The 15583-nt window shown below is 36.4% G+C and overlaps 1 protein-coding gene across 3 annotated transcripts; it reads right to left on the bottom strand.

Annotated features, from left to right (window-relative positions):
- Positions 1-78: 78 nt before the first annotated feature.
- Positions 79-10755, bottom strand: LOC140860053 (exocyst complex component SEC10b-like). Of its 3 annotated transcripts, XM_073262814.1 has the most exons (27): positions 10518-10755; positions 10298-10373; positions 8665-8760; positions 8322-8567; positions 8164-8238; positions 7945-8046; positions 7787-7837; positions 7573-7678; positions 7109-7228; positions 6652-6743; positions 6222-6387; positions 6062-6138; positions 4982-5080; positions 4806-4896; positions 3996-4081; positions 3736-3909; positions 3128-3181; positions 2908-3036; positions 2686-2778; positions 2454-2600; positions 2259-2356; positions 2020-2104; positions 1800-1858; positions 968-1066; positions 794-877; positions 303-424; positions 79-196 (listed from the first exon to the last, which is right to left on the bottom strand). In XM_073262814.1, the coding sequence occupies exons 3-26, from the start codon at positions 8758-8760 to the stop codon at positions 346-348; spliced, it is 2508 nt and encodes an 835-aa protein (XP_073118915.1). In that variant the 5' UTR covers positions 10298-10373; positions 10518-10755; the 3' UTR covers positions 79-196; positions 303-345. The 3 variants fall into 3 exon arrangements, with proteins under 3 accessions (XP_073118915.1, XP_073118913.1, XP_073118914.1); XM_073262812.1 differs by lacking the exon at positions 10298-10373 and having other exon boundaries at positions 10518-10754; XM_073262813.1 differs by lacking the exon at positions 10298-10373 and having other exon boundaries at positions 79-177; positions 10518-10754.
- Positions 10756-15583: the final 4828 nt, after the last annotated feature.

Below are 15583 nucleotides of genomic sequence, written 5' to 3'. Positions count from 1 at the left end.
AGCTAGTTCTTTCATGCTAGACTAGTACAAAATTTTAGGAAATGACCCAGAAAATAATATGAAGGAACAAGGAAAAAGAAACTAAAAATAATAATAACAATAATAATAAATTAAAAAAAAATTCACCCACGGGCATAGAATTCTCTAATTTGTAACACAAAATGCTGTTTCAGGCTCCTGCATAGGAAAAAAAAAACTGCAAAGCATGGTGATTTATATGGGTATTAGACGTGTGACACCAAAAGATTTTGAATTGCATGAGACATGTATTGAAACAATATTTCGACAATAGATGAGCATACCTTCCGGTAAGCACCATATTCATTTCACAAGGCCACTTCTGCATCATGTAGAACTGCCCCACAAAGAGCCGAGTTTCGATGCCAGCTTTGCACTCTTGTAGTCATCTCTGAGCTGAATAAACCTGAGTTTTTTACAGCCAAATCGACACATTTATTTCAAGAAATAACGACTGTGGGAGAGAGAACTCCTATAGAAAAACATGTCATGAAAATTACAAAAGTAACTACACCAAATAATTTAGTGCAAATATATTCATCTGTGTCATGCTCATATTTTTATCAAAAAAACACGGCTTAATACTTGCACAAACATGTTTTAGGAGGGGGTTTGCAAAAATTGTAAGATTTTTTATTTAAGAATCAAGACACTGACTATCTTATTTCACCTGCAGGATCCAAACCCCAAATCTTCACCAATGAGTAGTAATATTACATAAGACACATGGTACATACCAGAATGCATTGCATATTTAAGCATTAGAATTTCATACCTTTGTGCATCTTTCCGAATGCTTGGAGTTCCCTCGAATAGTGATGATAGACTTTCAGGAGCAACGATGAAGACATTGGCCATGCTGGAGTGGATGAGTCGAGAGAAATATGCAGCTTTCAATTTCATTTCTATAATTCTAACTCAATAAGTTCTACAAAGCAAAATTACTTACATGCCCAGCAACTCGAACTTTTCATCCACTGTAGGCGCATTAAAACTGCGAACAAACTCTCCATACTCTGTAATATCACGCTTGAGCCTCAGTCCTCCACTGCAGAAGTCACAACCAAAGAATATAGAAGAGTTTATTTTAAAGCAGTAACATGCAGGTAAGGGGAGGAGACAGAACCAAACAGGAACATTAGGTTTCTTCATGCTTGATGAGCTTACATGATAATCTTTTGAGTGGGTTGGTTTCGTCACACTAATTTGTGAGGCTAATACATAAAAGAAGATTCACTGTTACAATTTCTCTTCTTTGTTTGTTGAACATAGTCTAGAAAGCATCACGGGTGAGTAAAGCCAAAGAGAGAACCTGGGCGTGAGACAGAAAATAACAATGGGACAATAGTGATAAAATACAGGCCCCTTTAGATGCACTCACCTTCCTAAACTTAGGATAATCTTTCCATAGAAAAACATAAGAAAATTATTTATGGGATCCCAATCCTCATTCCTCGTGGCATAAGCTAATGCAATCGCATAGCATCTTGCATCCTTTAGCTTGAATCTTGGGAGTAAAAATTGAACGCACAGAGTGGTTTGACAGAATCAAAATGGATGTTCAGCAGATAGATAGGAGGGAAATACAGTAAGTTGGTGCATAGAAATCACAACATGCTGTGCAGCATAGATTCACATGTTATACAGTAAATATGATGGTCAAGTAAATGAACAAAACTAACACACTAAACAGAGCAAGAAGAGCACAACATCAAGCACATATACTTTATGTCTCCCATAAAACAGTAAGTAAACAATCAAAACACAAATCAAGATGTTACCTAGGATTGAAAGTAAACTTCTGCCAGTGATTAACCAGCCCCTTGTGCAAACGATTTCCCTGCACCAACAAGTGTTACCAGTTCAACATCTCAGATTTTGGATGTCTCAAATTCACACAAGGAAAATGCTAAACATAATGTATCTGGACTATAATTTGTGGCTACCGAAAACCGTCGGATTCAAAAGAAATCTCTACTGGAAAGAAGAAAATAGCCATACCAGCTCAGTCAGGAATGCTTGTTTATTGAGACCTTCCAGGGCAGTAAAAGCAGACTCAAGCACCCGGGAAAGATAAGCAACTACCCTGCATCGAAGATAGATGCGTAAACTATATAATTACAAAAAATGCAACTTAAAGAATGCGATGATAGACCATTCCATAGAATGAAATTTTGATTTACTAACAAACTTTAAGAATTTCAAAGTAAGATATAGATCTGCATGAAATAATTTCACACCTAGAACAGGAATTTGTTGGGCGATGATCAGGAACAATGTTATCATCAGGAGAACGATAATCTGTAGCTTTTTGTTCAGCAGATAGCAACCGTTCAACCTAAAAGAATTTCAAGGATGAACCACTAAAAAAAATAGCAAAAGTAAATGCAAACGTCATGCCAATGACACAAGTCTAAGAAGGAGCAATCCCAAACCTCAGCCATCACTGTTTCAATGCACTGCTGAAGCCCCTTATATGCAGCACCTTCCGCACTGGACATTGCTGTGGCCATTTCATCACAGGATGTAGCATGTGCACCATCCACGGGTAGCAAAAATCGAGAAATAGAATTCGCAAAGTACTGTTGAATAATACTTTAGTCCTAACGAAATATATAACAAGTTTGATGATGACATCAGAAAATACAACTAAAAGGATTGACATACCTGCTGAACAATAGCCACGCTACTGCCACACCGTTGTACAGAAACCATGAAAGACTTGAAACTACTTTCGCCAGCTGCAGCTGCAGCTTCTGCCTGCATATTACAAGCTAAGGTCTCATATTGAACCATATCAACATCTTCCAAACTGAAGCAGCTTGTCTTGCTTGATTTTGTCTAGCAGACCATAAGTAATTTGAAGGAGAAAAAAGATCAAATTATTACAGCAGAAGCAGCAGCAGCAGCAACTCTTCGACTAACACTAGTTCCCAGAACAAACCGTTCCCTCAGTGCTGCAGCTTCGGTCAGGCTATCTCGAGCTCTTTCAAGTCCATCTGTTATATACATACTGACCTGAATGCGTAAAGAAAATCTGGAAAATTAAATGCTTATTTCAGAGAAGCATAAAAAGTTATGAGAATTGAAAAGAAACTAATGTACTCACCTGGTCTAAAAGGCATGTGAAAACAGCCCGCACGTTAGCCGCGAGTGTAGCAGGCTGCCAATGAAGAAGATAATGAATAACTTTTTACTTGTGAAAAGTTATTACACATGCCAACTAGGGAGAAATACCAAATTTCAACTAACTTTTGAATTTGACCATAGAATTTATGGTGTGTAAAGCAATCATTTTGAGGTAGCAAGAGAAGTGTTACGGTGACTGGTATAGCTAAAAGCAATAATCACTAAGGTGGATCCCAAACAGAACATATACCTGCTTTCATACTTGCAGGGAAAAATAAACAGAAGAATAAGTAGTCCCAAACAAAGGTCGACCATATTCCTCAAGATCCGAAAATACCAAAATAATAAAGAAGAAACAGACTCAATTAACTAAAGCCTAAACAAGGTGACCTGAGCACCTAGAGTACCAGTACAGCCAAAACTGCATTCCACCCAAGGCCAACACATTATGACAAGCAATTCAGACATAGAAATCTGGAAAGAATGGCATGCGCTTGAGTCTCTTTCAATCCAACCTGAATTGATTGGTCAAACCCAAGTTTAAACTGCATCAATTCTAGCTTCTAAGCATAGAAACCACATATATACCTGTGATGAAAACAAAGTACACCTGGATGTAGCTTCTTCATTCCAACGTACAAACTCGGTCACAACAGCAACTGATATCTGCTGCTGCGAAGATGCTATGGAAGCTCCTTTAGAGCGTCCAATGGTCCCCGTTGATTCAGAAGACTGCTGGCTTTCAATCCGCAATTCCTCCATCTAAATCACATATAATGTTTGATTTGGAGGGGGGGAAAAAATAAGAAAACATGAAGGGCAACGGAGCTCGACAAATTAGAGCATACCTTTGCTTTATACAGTTGCCTAAGGGATGCCTGCTCATACTCTATGTATACATCTTGGTGCGGAAGAAATAGGGACTCCATTAAGCCTTCACAACAGGGAAGAACAATATTCATAGCTGTCCCTGTCTGTATATAGATTTCATATATTGAACATACTTGAAATTCGACAAATCATAGTATTCAGAAAATTGACAAGCCTTGTGAAGCCACACGCGCATGTTGTCTTGTTTTCTTTACTTGTAAAAGGTACGAGGACGTTTTATATTTTGAATGTATGCTTCCGGATTTCTTTTTACCAATAAATTTCAACTGGAATCTCAGAAAGGGTATTGTGTAGAGGTCAACACAATAATTATGGTTTCACACGGTAATGTGTATGGACTCACCTAGCATTTATCAAAACTAGCCACCGTGCACGAGTGGATGTCCAGCGACTTTTTATACAAGTACTCTTGTTTTAAAAAAATGAAATTAAAATTTAAAAATATATATATATATATATATTTTGTATTTTGAATTTTTCATGCAAAAAAATAAAAGAAAGATGGGGGCTAAAAAGGAAAGATGGGAATTTGGAGCTTCTAAAAATTACACCAATACACTATTTTGTCTATATTATGGCTCAAGTACTGTATACAGTATAGATAAAGGGAATAGAAAAACCATATGACTCTTAAATTCAAATTCCAAGCAGATAATCTCGATTTGCAGACTTAGTATAGGAAGTGCCATCACAGTCAAAATGTAAGGCTGAATCAATGGGTGGTGATATGCGACCTAAAGAAGCTCAACAAGTTCTGCAGAGTGCACCTTCAACATCCAAGTCACCGCAACCCACGCTGCGTAAATCTCTGGAAAGGTCCTGTGTCTTCTCATATGCCACTGCTAACATTCTAAGATACTGAGGGTAATACATGAAACAAAAGTCAATAGCACTCGATGTTGAAAATTCTTAATATTATCTACAAGCCACAGATGGAACTCACTAATATAAGTCCCCCTTCTTCCATGGGAGGAGGGTTAGTAAGAGATGGTTTCACCAACAACTTCTCAAGAAGTTTAGGAACTCGGTCTTCCAACACACGCTACAGGAAAAAATAAAAGTTCCACAATCACTATGTTGTACAAAGTCAAAGACCATTATATCCTTTGACCTAAACAAAGCACATGGTGATGCAAATGCTAGGGTAATTTGGAGTTTTAAATATCTATGAAGTATGCATGTTTTTAATTAGTATTGATGACGTGGTTAATCAGTTAGCTAACAGCATTATGTTTCTTTTTGGAAATATCTGATTTATTTGATAGTCCCTAAGCAATGTGTCTTACTTATCATCGGCATAAGCATAATTTACTGGGACATCAGTACATAGTCCAAAATAGAGGCATGGTAGCATATTACAAAGAATGTTTAATAATTTGTCAAAACTTCTCAAAACAAACATTTTGATGTCCCCGTTTCCAGTCAAGAATAATGCTTTCCAGTGCTTCAGAGTTCTATTTTTGTTAGGGGTGGAGCATAAATCTATTTAATTTGTTCAAACCTTGTCCAATGGAAGGTTTCATAGGCATTGAATTTCCAGGTCTTTTCTCTTTTTTTTTTTCCACAAAAAAAAAAGCAGAAGTGGACATGAAGAGAATAAGAGTCCACATATATCAGAAGTCTCTCATCACACAGAAGGATTGAAACAAAAATTTACGAAAGTTCAAGGACACAATGGTGAGAGTTCATAAAGCCCTTGAAAGCTTTAAAGATTCTCAGGTTTCTTCTATAAAATAGATTTTCTAGAGTCCTTGAAGGTTTTAGGGGGATTCTCAGGTTTCTCTTCTGCAGTACAGAAATGCCAGGTTGCCTATTCCTGTCACATCTTCTGGGGTTCGCCTGCTTGTTATCTTGGCAGGACAATTTTTAAATATCTTATAATCTCTTACTACATCAGATTTCCATCAATAAAAAAGATTGTTCCACAGGAAACAATCCCCAGCCTTCTTTACACATCCTATTCAAGCACCTCAGGAAAGCAGATGCCCATCAAATGCAAGAATAAACAGTTAAGGTGGAATACCTGAACCAAAATTGACATAACATCTTTTGGGGAAGGAAACACTGCTGTTATCGTCGCTGCTTCTTTCCGCACAGTATCTGAATGTCATGCCATACTAAATCAAATTCAAAATTCAAACGATGAATCTTTCATCAGACCTGGGGGACGGGAGCAAACAAACCTGTAATTTCTTTGTACAATGAAGAGAGCCCACGAGCGGCATTGCTAGGACTAGGTTGAGAACCAGAGTCACCAAGAACCATTTTGGCATCTTCATTCATTACCTCTACATCAAACATTGGGCGTAATCCCACATAGTGTTGCATGGCACTAGTACCTCTATTGAACTGGATGACAAAACTAATGTGTGAAAGAAGAGAAGGAGAAATCTTAAGCCTACAACTAACATTTCTAATGATTTCATTCATTTGCATATAAACCAATATGTTTTAAATAATAAGTAATCTGTCAAAAAACTGCTCAATTAGGCACAAACCCTATTTGATATAATGACAAAATAATATAATAGGTGGGGTGGGGCAAACTCGAATAAAAAGGAATAAGAATCTCTATCAAGGGATGACAGGGAAATTATTAATAAAAACAAATACCTGTGACAATATTTTTGCACATTCTGCCATTGCAGACAATTCCCTTCTTTGCGATGCTGCATCAAATCTAACCAACAATCTGTTTTCCAGTTCTGCTCATGCAATTGAAACAAAAGAAATTGTTATTTAAACAAACAAACAAGATTATCAGATTGAATCAAGAACATGTACAATAAAGTGGAACACTAGTAGAAACTCATCTCCAAATGAAATTCCTTCAAACAACAAGAGAAAAATGTGTTTAGTGCTTCTCACGAGAATATTTCCAGATTGCTTAATATACAATAATTAATCACAGTACCTTAAAAAGCTCATAATAGCAAAAACAAGATTGAAAAAAGATCAAAATCTCAAAATGGTGTCACACTTATTCACATAAGATCAAAGCACCAAAATACAGCTGTGGATGAAAATTTGAATGAAAAAGCAATAATTATGGCAAATTGTTATATAGTACCATTGCAATATTCTTGAAGGTTAGCCACTGCAACTTCCAATCCTCTGCTTGCTGTTGCATTCCCCACAACTGTTGAGACAGACATGCCTTGTCTGCCAATATCTTCTTCAGCAAATGATCCTAATGTCAAGATTCTTAGTGGATTTCCATACAATTGCTATCAAAGAAATAACAATAAGTTTGGTCGAAAAGAGAAAGGCAATAACAATAAGTTACATCTCATCAATAAGATGTTAAAAGTCCATTATATGATCTAGACATCCTGTTTTTCACAGGATGTCCTAATATTGTTTTGCACAAGAACTTGAGAAAATTCTACAGCCGCCAAGCTTAAAATTGTGATCTTGATTTCCATTCTCAGCTGGTAAAAAGTGAGATTTTAGATGATAAATTTTTGTACACGATATAAATACATATATTCATAAGTAAGATGTACAAAGAAGTTAAAATTCTGAAATGCTTACTCAATTTCTGTGCAATAGATGCTGCCTCAGCTACCCGGCTATCATCAGAAAACAGAGGTGAAAGTTCCATTAAGTCACCTGGGCTGCTGTTGAACTCCATCAAATACTGCAAGATGACTTTTATTTAAAGTTGCTCAAGTGGTACACTTAGTTAATCCTTAGAAGTCAGTAGAAACTAGCAAGATTTTTTTGACACATATCTTCAAATGTGCACCTTAATGAGATCAATAGTCTGACTGGCAGTTTCTCGCTGAGCATCCGCACTCTAGAAATCAAGAAACCCGAAAACTAAATATTAAGTCATATGCAAAATTAATCAATGAGCGATCAGAAATGAAATACATCAAAAGGAAAACAGAAGCAGCAGTTTACCTGGAGATGGTCTCCTATCTTAGCAGCAGTTTGTCCAACACTTGATATGCGGGAATCCAACCTTGCAAAACTGTCAAATAACCCATCAACTCCTTTTTCCAGCTGTATGTTAACAGGGGGGAAACAATGCAATCAGCGAGTTATAATTGTAATCATAAATCACATGCAGAATCATTCTGATGGAATAATAACATATCTACATAGCCAGGATTAACTAACCTCAGAAAGTGTCTTGCGATGTTTAGAATCTTGGGTAGAAACTTCCTTTTTGAGATTGTTGAGTTTTCCATCAATCTTAAAAGTGTACATGAACACTAGAAGAGTGAAATTTTTGTAACATATGAGCAAAAATAATATGACATAACCTAATAAGTTACCTGTTTTCTAAGATCAATCAACTGGGTACACGAATTCTCAAACAGAGATAGGAGAGCATCAACTTCTGGAAACAGGGGGCTCGATAAACCTGGAGCAAATTTTACCGCATCAGATGGCGTTCGCAAATGACCAATTGCTATAGTGTCATTTCCGTGTCCATCCAAAGTATCAGTTTCTTCTTCAAAATAAGAAGGAAGCAGCTCATTGACTAAGTTCCCAAATAGAGAGTCAAATGAAAAGTCACCCTACATGATACAGGAAGGTCATATCAACCATTAGTAGCTAGCAGACACATTTCTCAATAAGAGGCAGTTGCGCACAAACAATTGTTTGAGGCGTTACCTTGAAGTCATCAATGTCTAGGATGAGTGGAGTAGTGTCGGTTGATGGAGATTCTGACATTCTACGAGTCCTTGTCGCATCTTTAGTCTCTTTCATCTAAGTTGGATTAATACATGAGAAGTTGGAAAGTATACATCAGCATAAAAACCGACAAAGAGATCACTAATCAGAATGAATTTAATCGACTTTGAAATTCAGTGGGCACTATCCTATGATTCTGGTGGACAACAAACATGGGAACCTAACATTGCCATGATATGAAACTCCAAAACAAAGCAATAAGTTTCGAAGCTTCACGACAATGGCTCAATAAGAGTCGAGAAGCTACAACTACTTGTATGGACGTATGAGTTGAATCAGGAAATTTGAGTACAATTCAGAACATGGGGAACAATAACAGCCCCTGTTCAGAGGCTGTCCAAATGCGACGTTTGACATGTCGTCTGATGTAAAACATTTGAAACAAAAGACCATCTTACAATTGGTATCAAACCAAGACTACATGTTCGATTCACGGGAATTAAATGTTGGTGTGGTTATTGGGAGGAGATTCTCGAGAAGCAACAATAACCTCATCTGAAAGAGCAATCCAAATATGGTGTTTGAGCTGCTACACAGCCACAGCCACAGCCTAAGACTACCCATTACTCAGACAGCAAATTTCAAAATCTATACAATTTCGACAACTGAAAAACCCATTAAAATGCGTCGCCAGAAGCCCAAATTTTTTTAGTCCAAAATGTTGAAGTTATAATTAAATCCAAATGAGGTAATGAGAACAGCACACATAAATAGCAGACAAGGTTCAGAATATTTTTTTCCGCCCATATAAGAACATCCATTTATGAACATCAATCATTTATGTTTTCTCAGCAAAATCTACTGTGTACTTAATAATGGAATCCTACTTAAACCCTTTCAAAAAAAAATCCTACTTAAACCATGAATATCTTGATATGTTAATTCAGAAAGAACTGCAACCAACCCTGCTTTTGCGTATGCTTACAATCAATTTACACATATTTTTACAGCTTATTTATTATACCGCAACTTGATAAATAAAAAACAAGATGTCAAATATCTATTAAAATATTAGTTTAACATCAACAATATCCAATAGCAAGTGATCTTGATCATGGAAATCTCCCCTGGCTTAATGAAAACGCACATAACCATGAGATAACAAGTAAAGATCGACTTGCAGCATATTACTAACCAGCACATAACACAAGTAGGGGGACAGTTTTTAAAATGACCTCATTATTAGAATTGTTTATATACATACCTCAGACAAGGAAAAATATATTTATGCAGGAGATCATATATTTAAATGATTCTAAAAGTAGAAATTATTTAAAAATTTCTGCATAATCATAAGAAAGCATAGTGACACGAAAAATATTGTGTTGGCTCGATTATCACTAAAAAAACAAAAACATATTCCACGCAATTTTATCATTCTTTTCTTCTTCGTACCAAAGTACGAAACATTGTTATCGTTCCAGTAGAAAATCAGTTACAAAACCCTGCGACAATTATTATTTCTTAAATTATCCTTGAGGAAATTCTCAAAAAAAAATTTGCAGACACAATTACAAACACCAACAAATTACAGAAATGGATAGCGAAATACCGTATCCCAGCCTCAGCTGGTGATCGCACACATCCAACCAAAAAACACTCCATCATTCCATCAACACCTCAAATAACTAAATGCCAAAGAACATCGTAAAACATCATTTAATCCAGCAAATACATGAAAAAACCAGGAAATTCCGAACTCGACATTCAAATGACAGATATAAGCTAAACCAAGAATTAAACTCCAAAAAAATAAGGAAAGTGAACCCGACCTCGGAAGACACGAAAAACGATGATAACAATGCCGGGAGGCTAAGCTCCAAAAAAATGTACCAAAATCAGACAATCTGAAAATGATTTCAGGGTTGAAGAAAGAGGAAGGGGAAAGCTCGGAACAAATCGCAGAGTAAATCACTTTGGTGATGCACTGCCTTTGAACAGGTATGCGATCTGGTTATGCATACATCTTGACGTTTTGGGACAAATAGCAACAAAACCCTTAAACTTTAGAACAAATATTTTTTTCGTTCCTAATGAATTACATTTATGTCGATTGAGCACTCGAGGTTTTGGCATCTATCACGAATAATGTAATTTTTAATGTGTAGGTTTTTTGTGTTTTTATGGATAACTCAAATAATATATTTGTGTCATAAAATTGACATGTGAGAGACCGTGTCACAAAAATTTTTGCAATTTTCAATAAAGTTAAGTATCTATCAAGAAATTTGAAACAAAATGAGTTGTGTGATCAATCATAATGACATGTCAAATAAATCCATTTAAGAAATTTGATAAGATTCAATGGATGTAAAGCCGAAATCTTTTTACCACGATGATGATGATGATATCATAATAATAATAATAATAATAATAATAATAATAATAGTAAAGGGGCAAGAATAACTCTCATTCACTATGAGAGAAATACATAATTTGTCAAAGCATTCTTCAAGTACAGAAGAGATAAATATTTTTTATTTCTCATCTCGCCCACTCATATTGACATATCATATCTCCAAGGGTCATCAAGGAGCAAGAATCAACTCTCAATTGTCTAATTGTTTACGAGAAGTTGATTGTTTGAATATAAGGATTCATTCACTATTGTATTTTACTGTTAGGACGCAGTGTCTTAACTTGGGTGTATGCTAGGAGTTTTGATCTAGGCAAGGATAAGTCCTACAATTGGAGTGGATTGTATACAAGACGTTATATAAGTCAAAATCTTCTAGTGGATCCTTCTCTCGTGGAAGAAGAGATGGCGTAGGAGTAGTTGAAGTCTCCGAACATCCATAAACATATTTGTGTTATTTATATACCAGCTCATCTATTATATACTTTTTCAATCTGATAGTTGGAATGTTTCCGCACATATATTTGTTGGTCAATTAACATCGACACATGAGAAAGATAAGAGTTCGGAGTCTAACAACAACTGAGCTCACATTCGAAGTTTTTCATCTTAAACTGCTTTACGTTTTTCTAAAAAAGCAGTCTGAAATCGATCCTCAACACACAAGATATCCTACGGTGCTTGAGAGATGCAACTATGGAAATTGGATTTCTGACCCAAAGACTCTAAATCCACCAATGGCTATGTCTTTAGCATTGGTGGTGGCACAGTATCTTGGAAGTCATCAAAACAAACTTGTATCACTTGATCCACAATGGAATTTGAATTCATCGAACTTGACAAAACCGTAAAAGAAGAAGAATGACTTAGAAATTTTTTGGAAGATACTCCTTGTTGGTCAAAACTATTGTCTGTAATTATGATACACTGTGACAGTCAATCGACAATTTCAAGGGCACAAAATAGTATATATATAATGGAAAGTCTCGACATATTCGTCGAAGAAATAATATTGTAAGGTAATTGATCTCTAATGGAGTTATCACTATTGATTATATTAAATCAAAGGATAACTTGGCGGATCCGCTTACTAAAGCATTGAATAGAGATAAAATGTACAGCTTGTCAAGAGGAATGAGCTAAAAGTATTCAAAATAAAGCTCTCATAGTGGTAATCCAACCTTGTTGATTCATGATTGGAGATCCCAAAATCTTGATTCAGTGGGACAACTAAATTAGGAATTTTTTCAAACTCATTTCTAGTACGAAGAGTGTTATAGTCTACCAATGTAGTAAGGTTAAGTTTGAACTTTTAATGGTTCCTTGCTTGGAAAAGGCGGAGTCGGTAGGATACTCTTAGTAGAAGATCATCTATATAAGTGTGAGTAACAAACTGCCTCAAAGAAATACTTATGAAGCCAAAAGGCGTTCCATGGACAAAATGGACAAAATCGGAAAACCAAATAAAAATGAAGGGAATTTGTTGTGTGGGTACACAAATCGCCAAGAAGTTCAAGACATCATGTTCACTTCGTGGCCTAGTAAATCCGATAATATTTTACTAAAAAAGGTTCAAAGTCATGAGCTATCTATGCTGATGCAATATCATTTTGTGTAAACTCTCTTTCGACATCATGTGCATTTATGTGTTAATTTTATTCATGTGAGAAATTGTTGGAATTTTTAGAGGCTTAATGAATTGAAATTAAGCAAATGGACTTGAAAAACTCGGAAGAATAAAAGAAAGAAGAACTTGGTTGCAAAGATCTGCCTGAAATTTCCATGCAGTAGGGATAGCGCAAGGGCGCCTATGCGCCGTATATGGCTGCCTAAGAATCCCAGGTAGTGCAGGCAGCACAGGGACGCCCTTTTTGGGCACCCCTGCGCTAATGCTACTGTCCAGAATTCTTCCATACAAAGCATGCATCGCGAGGGCGCCTTGGGCTCTGTTACACGAAAAGATGTGATGTATTTTCGAGTTTTCTGCATCCAAATGGTATCCCTTGGAGGTCCTAGTCAGTTTTGAACCAAAAGACACACTACATGATGAAACATTTTGTCCCTGCAAACAAACATCTTAAATATGAGAATCAGACATCATTTTAAATATAGATTCTTAGATTTTTCAAAGCATTTTGCATACGTCTTGCTTCATCATCGTATTCTTCTTTTTACAAAAGAGAGTTTACTTATTTTCTTGTTAAGGAACTTGTGATTTACAGTGTTATAATCACAAGTAGAAGTTGTTATATCTTGGGAGAAGATTGTCAAACGCCGAAAGCATCAAGAGAAGGTCAAAATCTTAAAGAAATTGTGTTCAACATGAGACTCAACTGTTGAATTTATTTTTATTTCTTTTTGTTAGGTGTAAATCAGAAGAGTTTTGATATTCCGAGAATTACCAGACAAACAAGAACACAATCCCAACAGATAAGAACACACAACTCAGATCACACACCAACTCACGCGAAAGTAAATAAACAACACAAGTGTTTACGTGGTTCGAAAAAGATTTGTCTACGTCCACGGGAGAGCAACACAATCACTTTATTAATCACCAACATAACAAATTCAATCTCAATAATCAGAGCTTATTACATAAATAGACCAAAAAACTATTAATGCTAGATACAGACACGATTAAAACTTTTTTATCCTTGAATCTTTCCGTCACAATCTGCACCCAAGTTTTGTCCTCCGAAATCTCTCTTTTCTTCTCTCAATATATTCTGAAGATTTTGATTTTCTGTTATGTTCGTTGCGGCCAGCTTCCATCTATTTATATAGAGAATTACACCGAGTTTCATCTTTGGGCTTTAGGTCAACAATAACTTACGGCCCAATTGTAAATTCAACATGGTCCAACCCGATAAGTCTTCTCACTTCCATCTGATCTGCTCTTGTACTTTGATCTGCCTTCAAGCTTCCAGCTTTACGGACAATTCATCTGACTTCTAACCAAGTCTCAGTACTCGAGCAATCGATCTGACCATGAACTCGTCTGATCTCATCTGATCACTGAATTCATCTGATCTGTACTCTTTGATCTGATCTCTTTTCTATTCTTATTCAATTTGATAGAAGCATACTTCAACAGTCTCCACCTTGATTCTTTCAGGTTGAATGTTGCTCTCCATCCTAGCCTCCATAGCTAATTTCCAATCACTGCATTAACTAAGTCCAAACATTTCTTGAACTTAGAATACGACAATGACTTTGTCATAGCATCTGCAGGTTTTTTTCTTATGATATTTACACAAGAATCACATCTCCTTTTCCGACTACATCTCTGACGAAGTGCATCTTCACATCTATGTGTTTCGATCTCTCATGATAGACTTGGTGTTTTGTCAAGTGTATTTCAATTTTGTTGTCACATTGTACTACAGCTTGATCTTGTTTCACACCAAGCTCCGCTACCATTCCCTTTAGCCACAATCCTTCTTTTATGGTCTCGGTAACAGCTATGAATTCTGCCTCAGTGGTAGAAAGGGCAACCACTGACTGTAGATTATACTTTCAGGTGATCGTTGTGTCATAAAAGGTGAACACATATCCAGTCAATGACTTTCTCGTGTCTAAGTTTTCAGCAAAATTTGAATCCACATATCCAACTACCGGATCAATCCCATCTTGATGTTTCTCAAACTTCAACCCCAACCCAGTTATGTTTATGAGATATCGGAGAATCCACTTCAGAGCTTCCAAATGATATGTACCTGGATTTGTCATAAATCTTGACACAACACTGATTGCGTATGCCAGATCAGGTCTACTACACATCATTCTATATATGAGACTCCCCACTCCACTAGCATATGGAATACCAGTCATATTCATCTTTTCTTCCTCACTTTCAGGTGACTGACTAGCAGATAGCTTCAAATGTTGTTTCAGAGGGGTCAAGACAGATTTTGTTTGATTCATGTTATACCTCAGAACAACCTTTTTCAAATAGTTCTTCTGACTTAGATGAATCTCCTGCCTTTTCCTCTTTCTCACTATGTCCATGCCCAAAATTCTCTTAGTTTCTCCCAGATCTTTCATCTCAAACTCTGAGTTGAGCTGTTGCTTCAAAGATGATATCTCTGCCCTACTTTTACTTGCAATCAAAATATCATCAACGTAAATCAGTAGGTACAAGATAATCTGACATTCATCCTTCTTCAGATAGACACATCTATCATATTGGCTTCTCACAAAACCAATATCAATCATGAACTCATCAAACATCATGTTCCACTGCCTCGGACTTTGCTTCAGCCCATACAGTAAGCAGACCTTGTTTTGTATTTTCTGATGTATGAAACTGTAATGGACTGGGCCTCTCTGCTGCCCAGCCATTTTTTTACTCATAGTCTTTTTTCCCCTGGTGGAGAGTTTCATGCCCTCTCCAGGACTCGAACTTAGACTTCCAGGCTCAAGTACAAAGTTCTCTCAATCCTGGTACCATTGAGCTCAATGGTACCAGGATTGAGAGAA

Source organism: Henckelia pumila, chromosome 4 (assembly GCF_033568475.1).
Source record: "Henckelia pumila isolate YLH828 chromosome 4, ASM3356847v2, whole genome shotgun sequence".
In the NCBI taxonomy this organism is placed as follows: domain Eukaryota; kingdom Viridiplantae; phylum Streptophyta; class Magnoliopsida; order Lamiales; family Gesneriaceae; genus Henckelia; species Henckelia pumila.
Note: the sequence above shows the minus strand (reverse complement) of the source record. Positions and strands in the feature narration are given on the sequence as shown.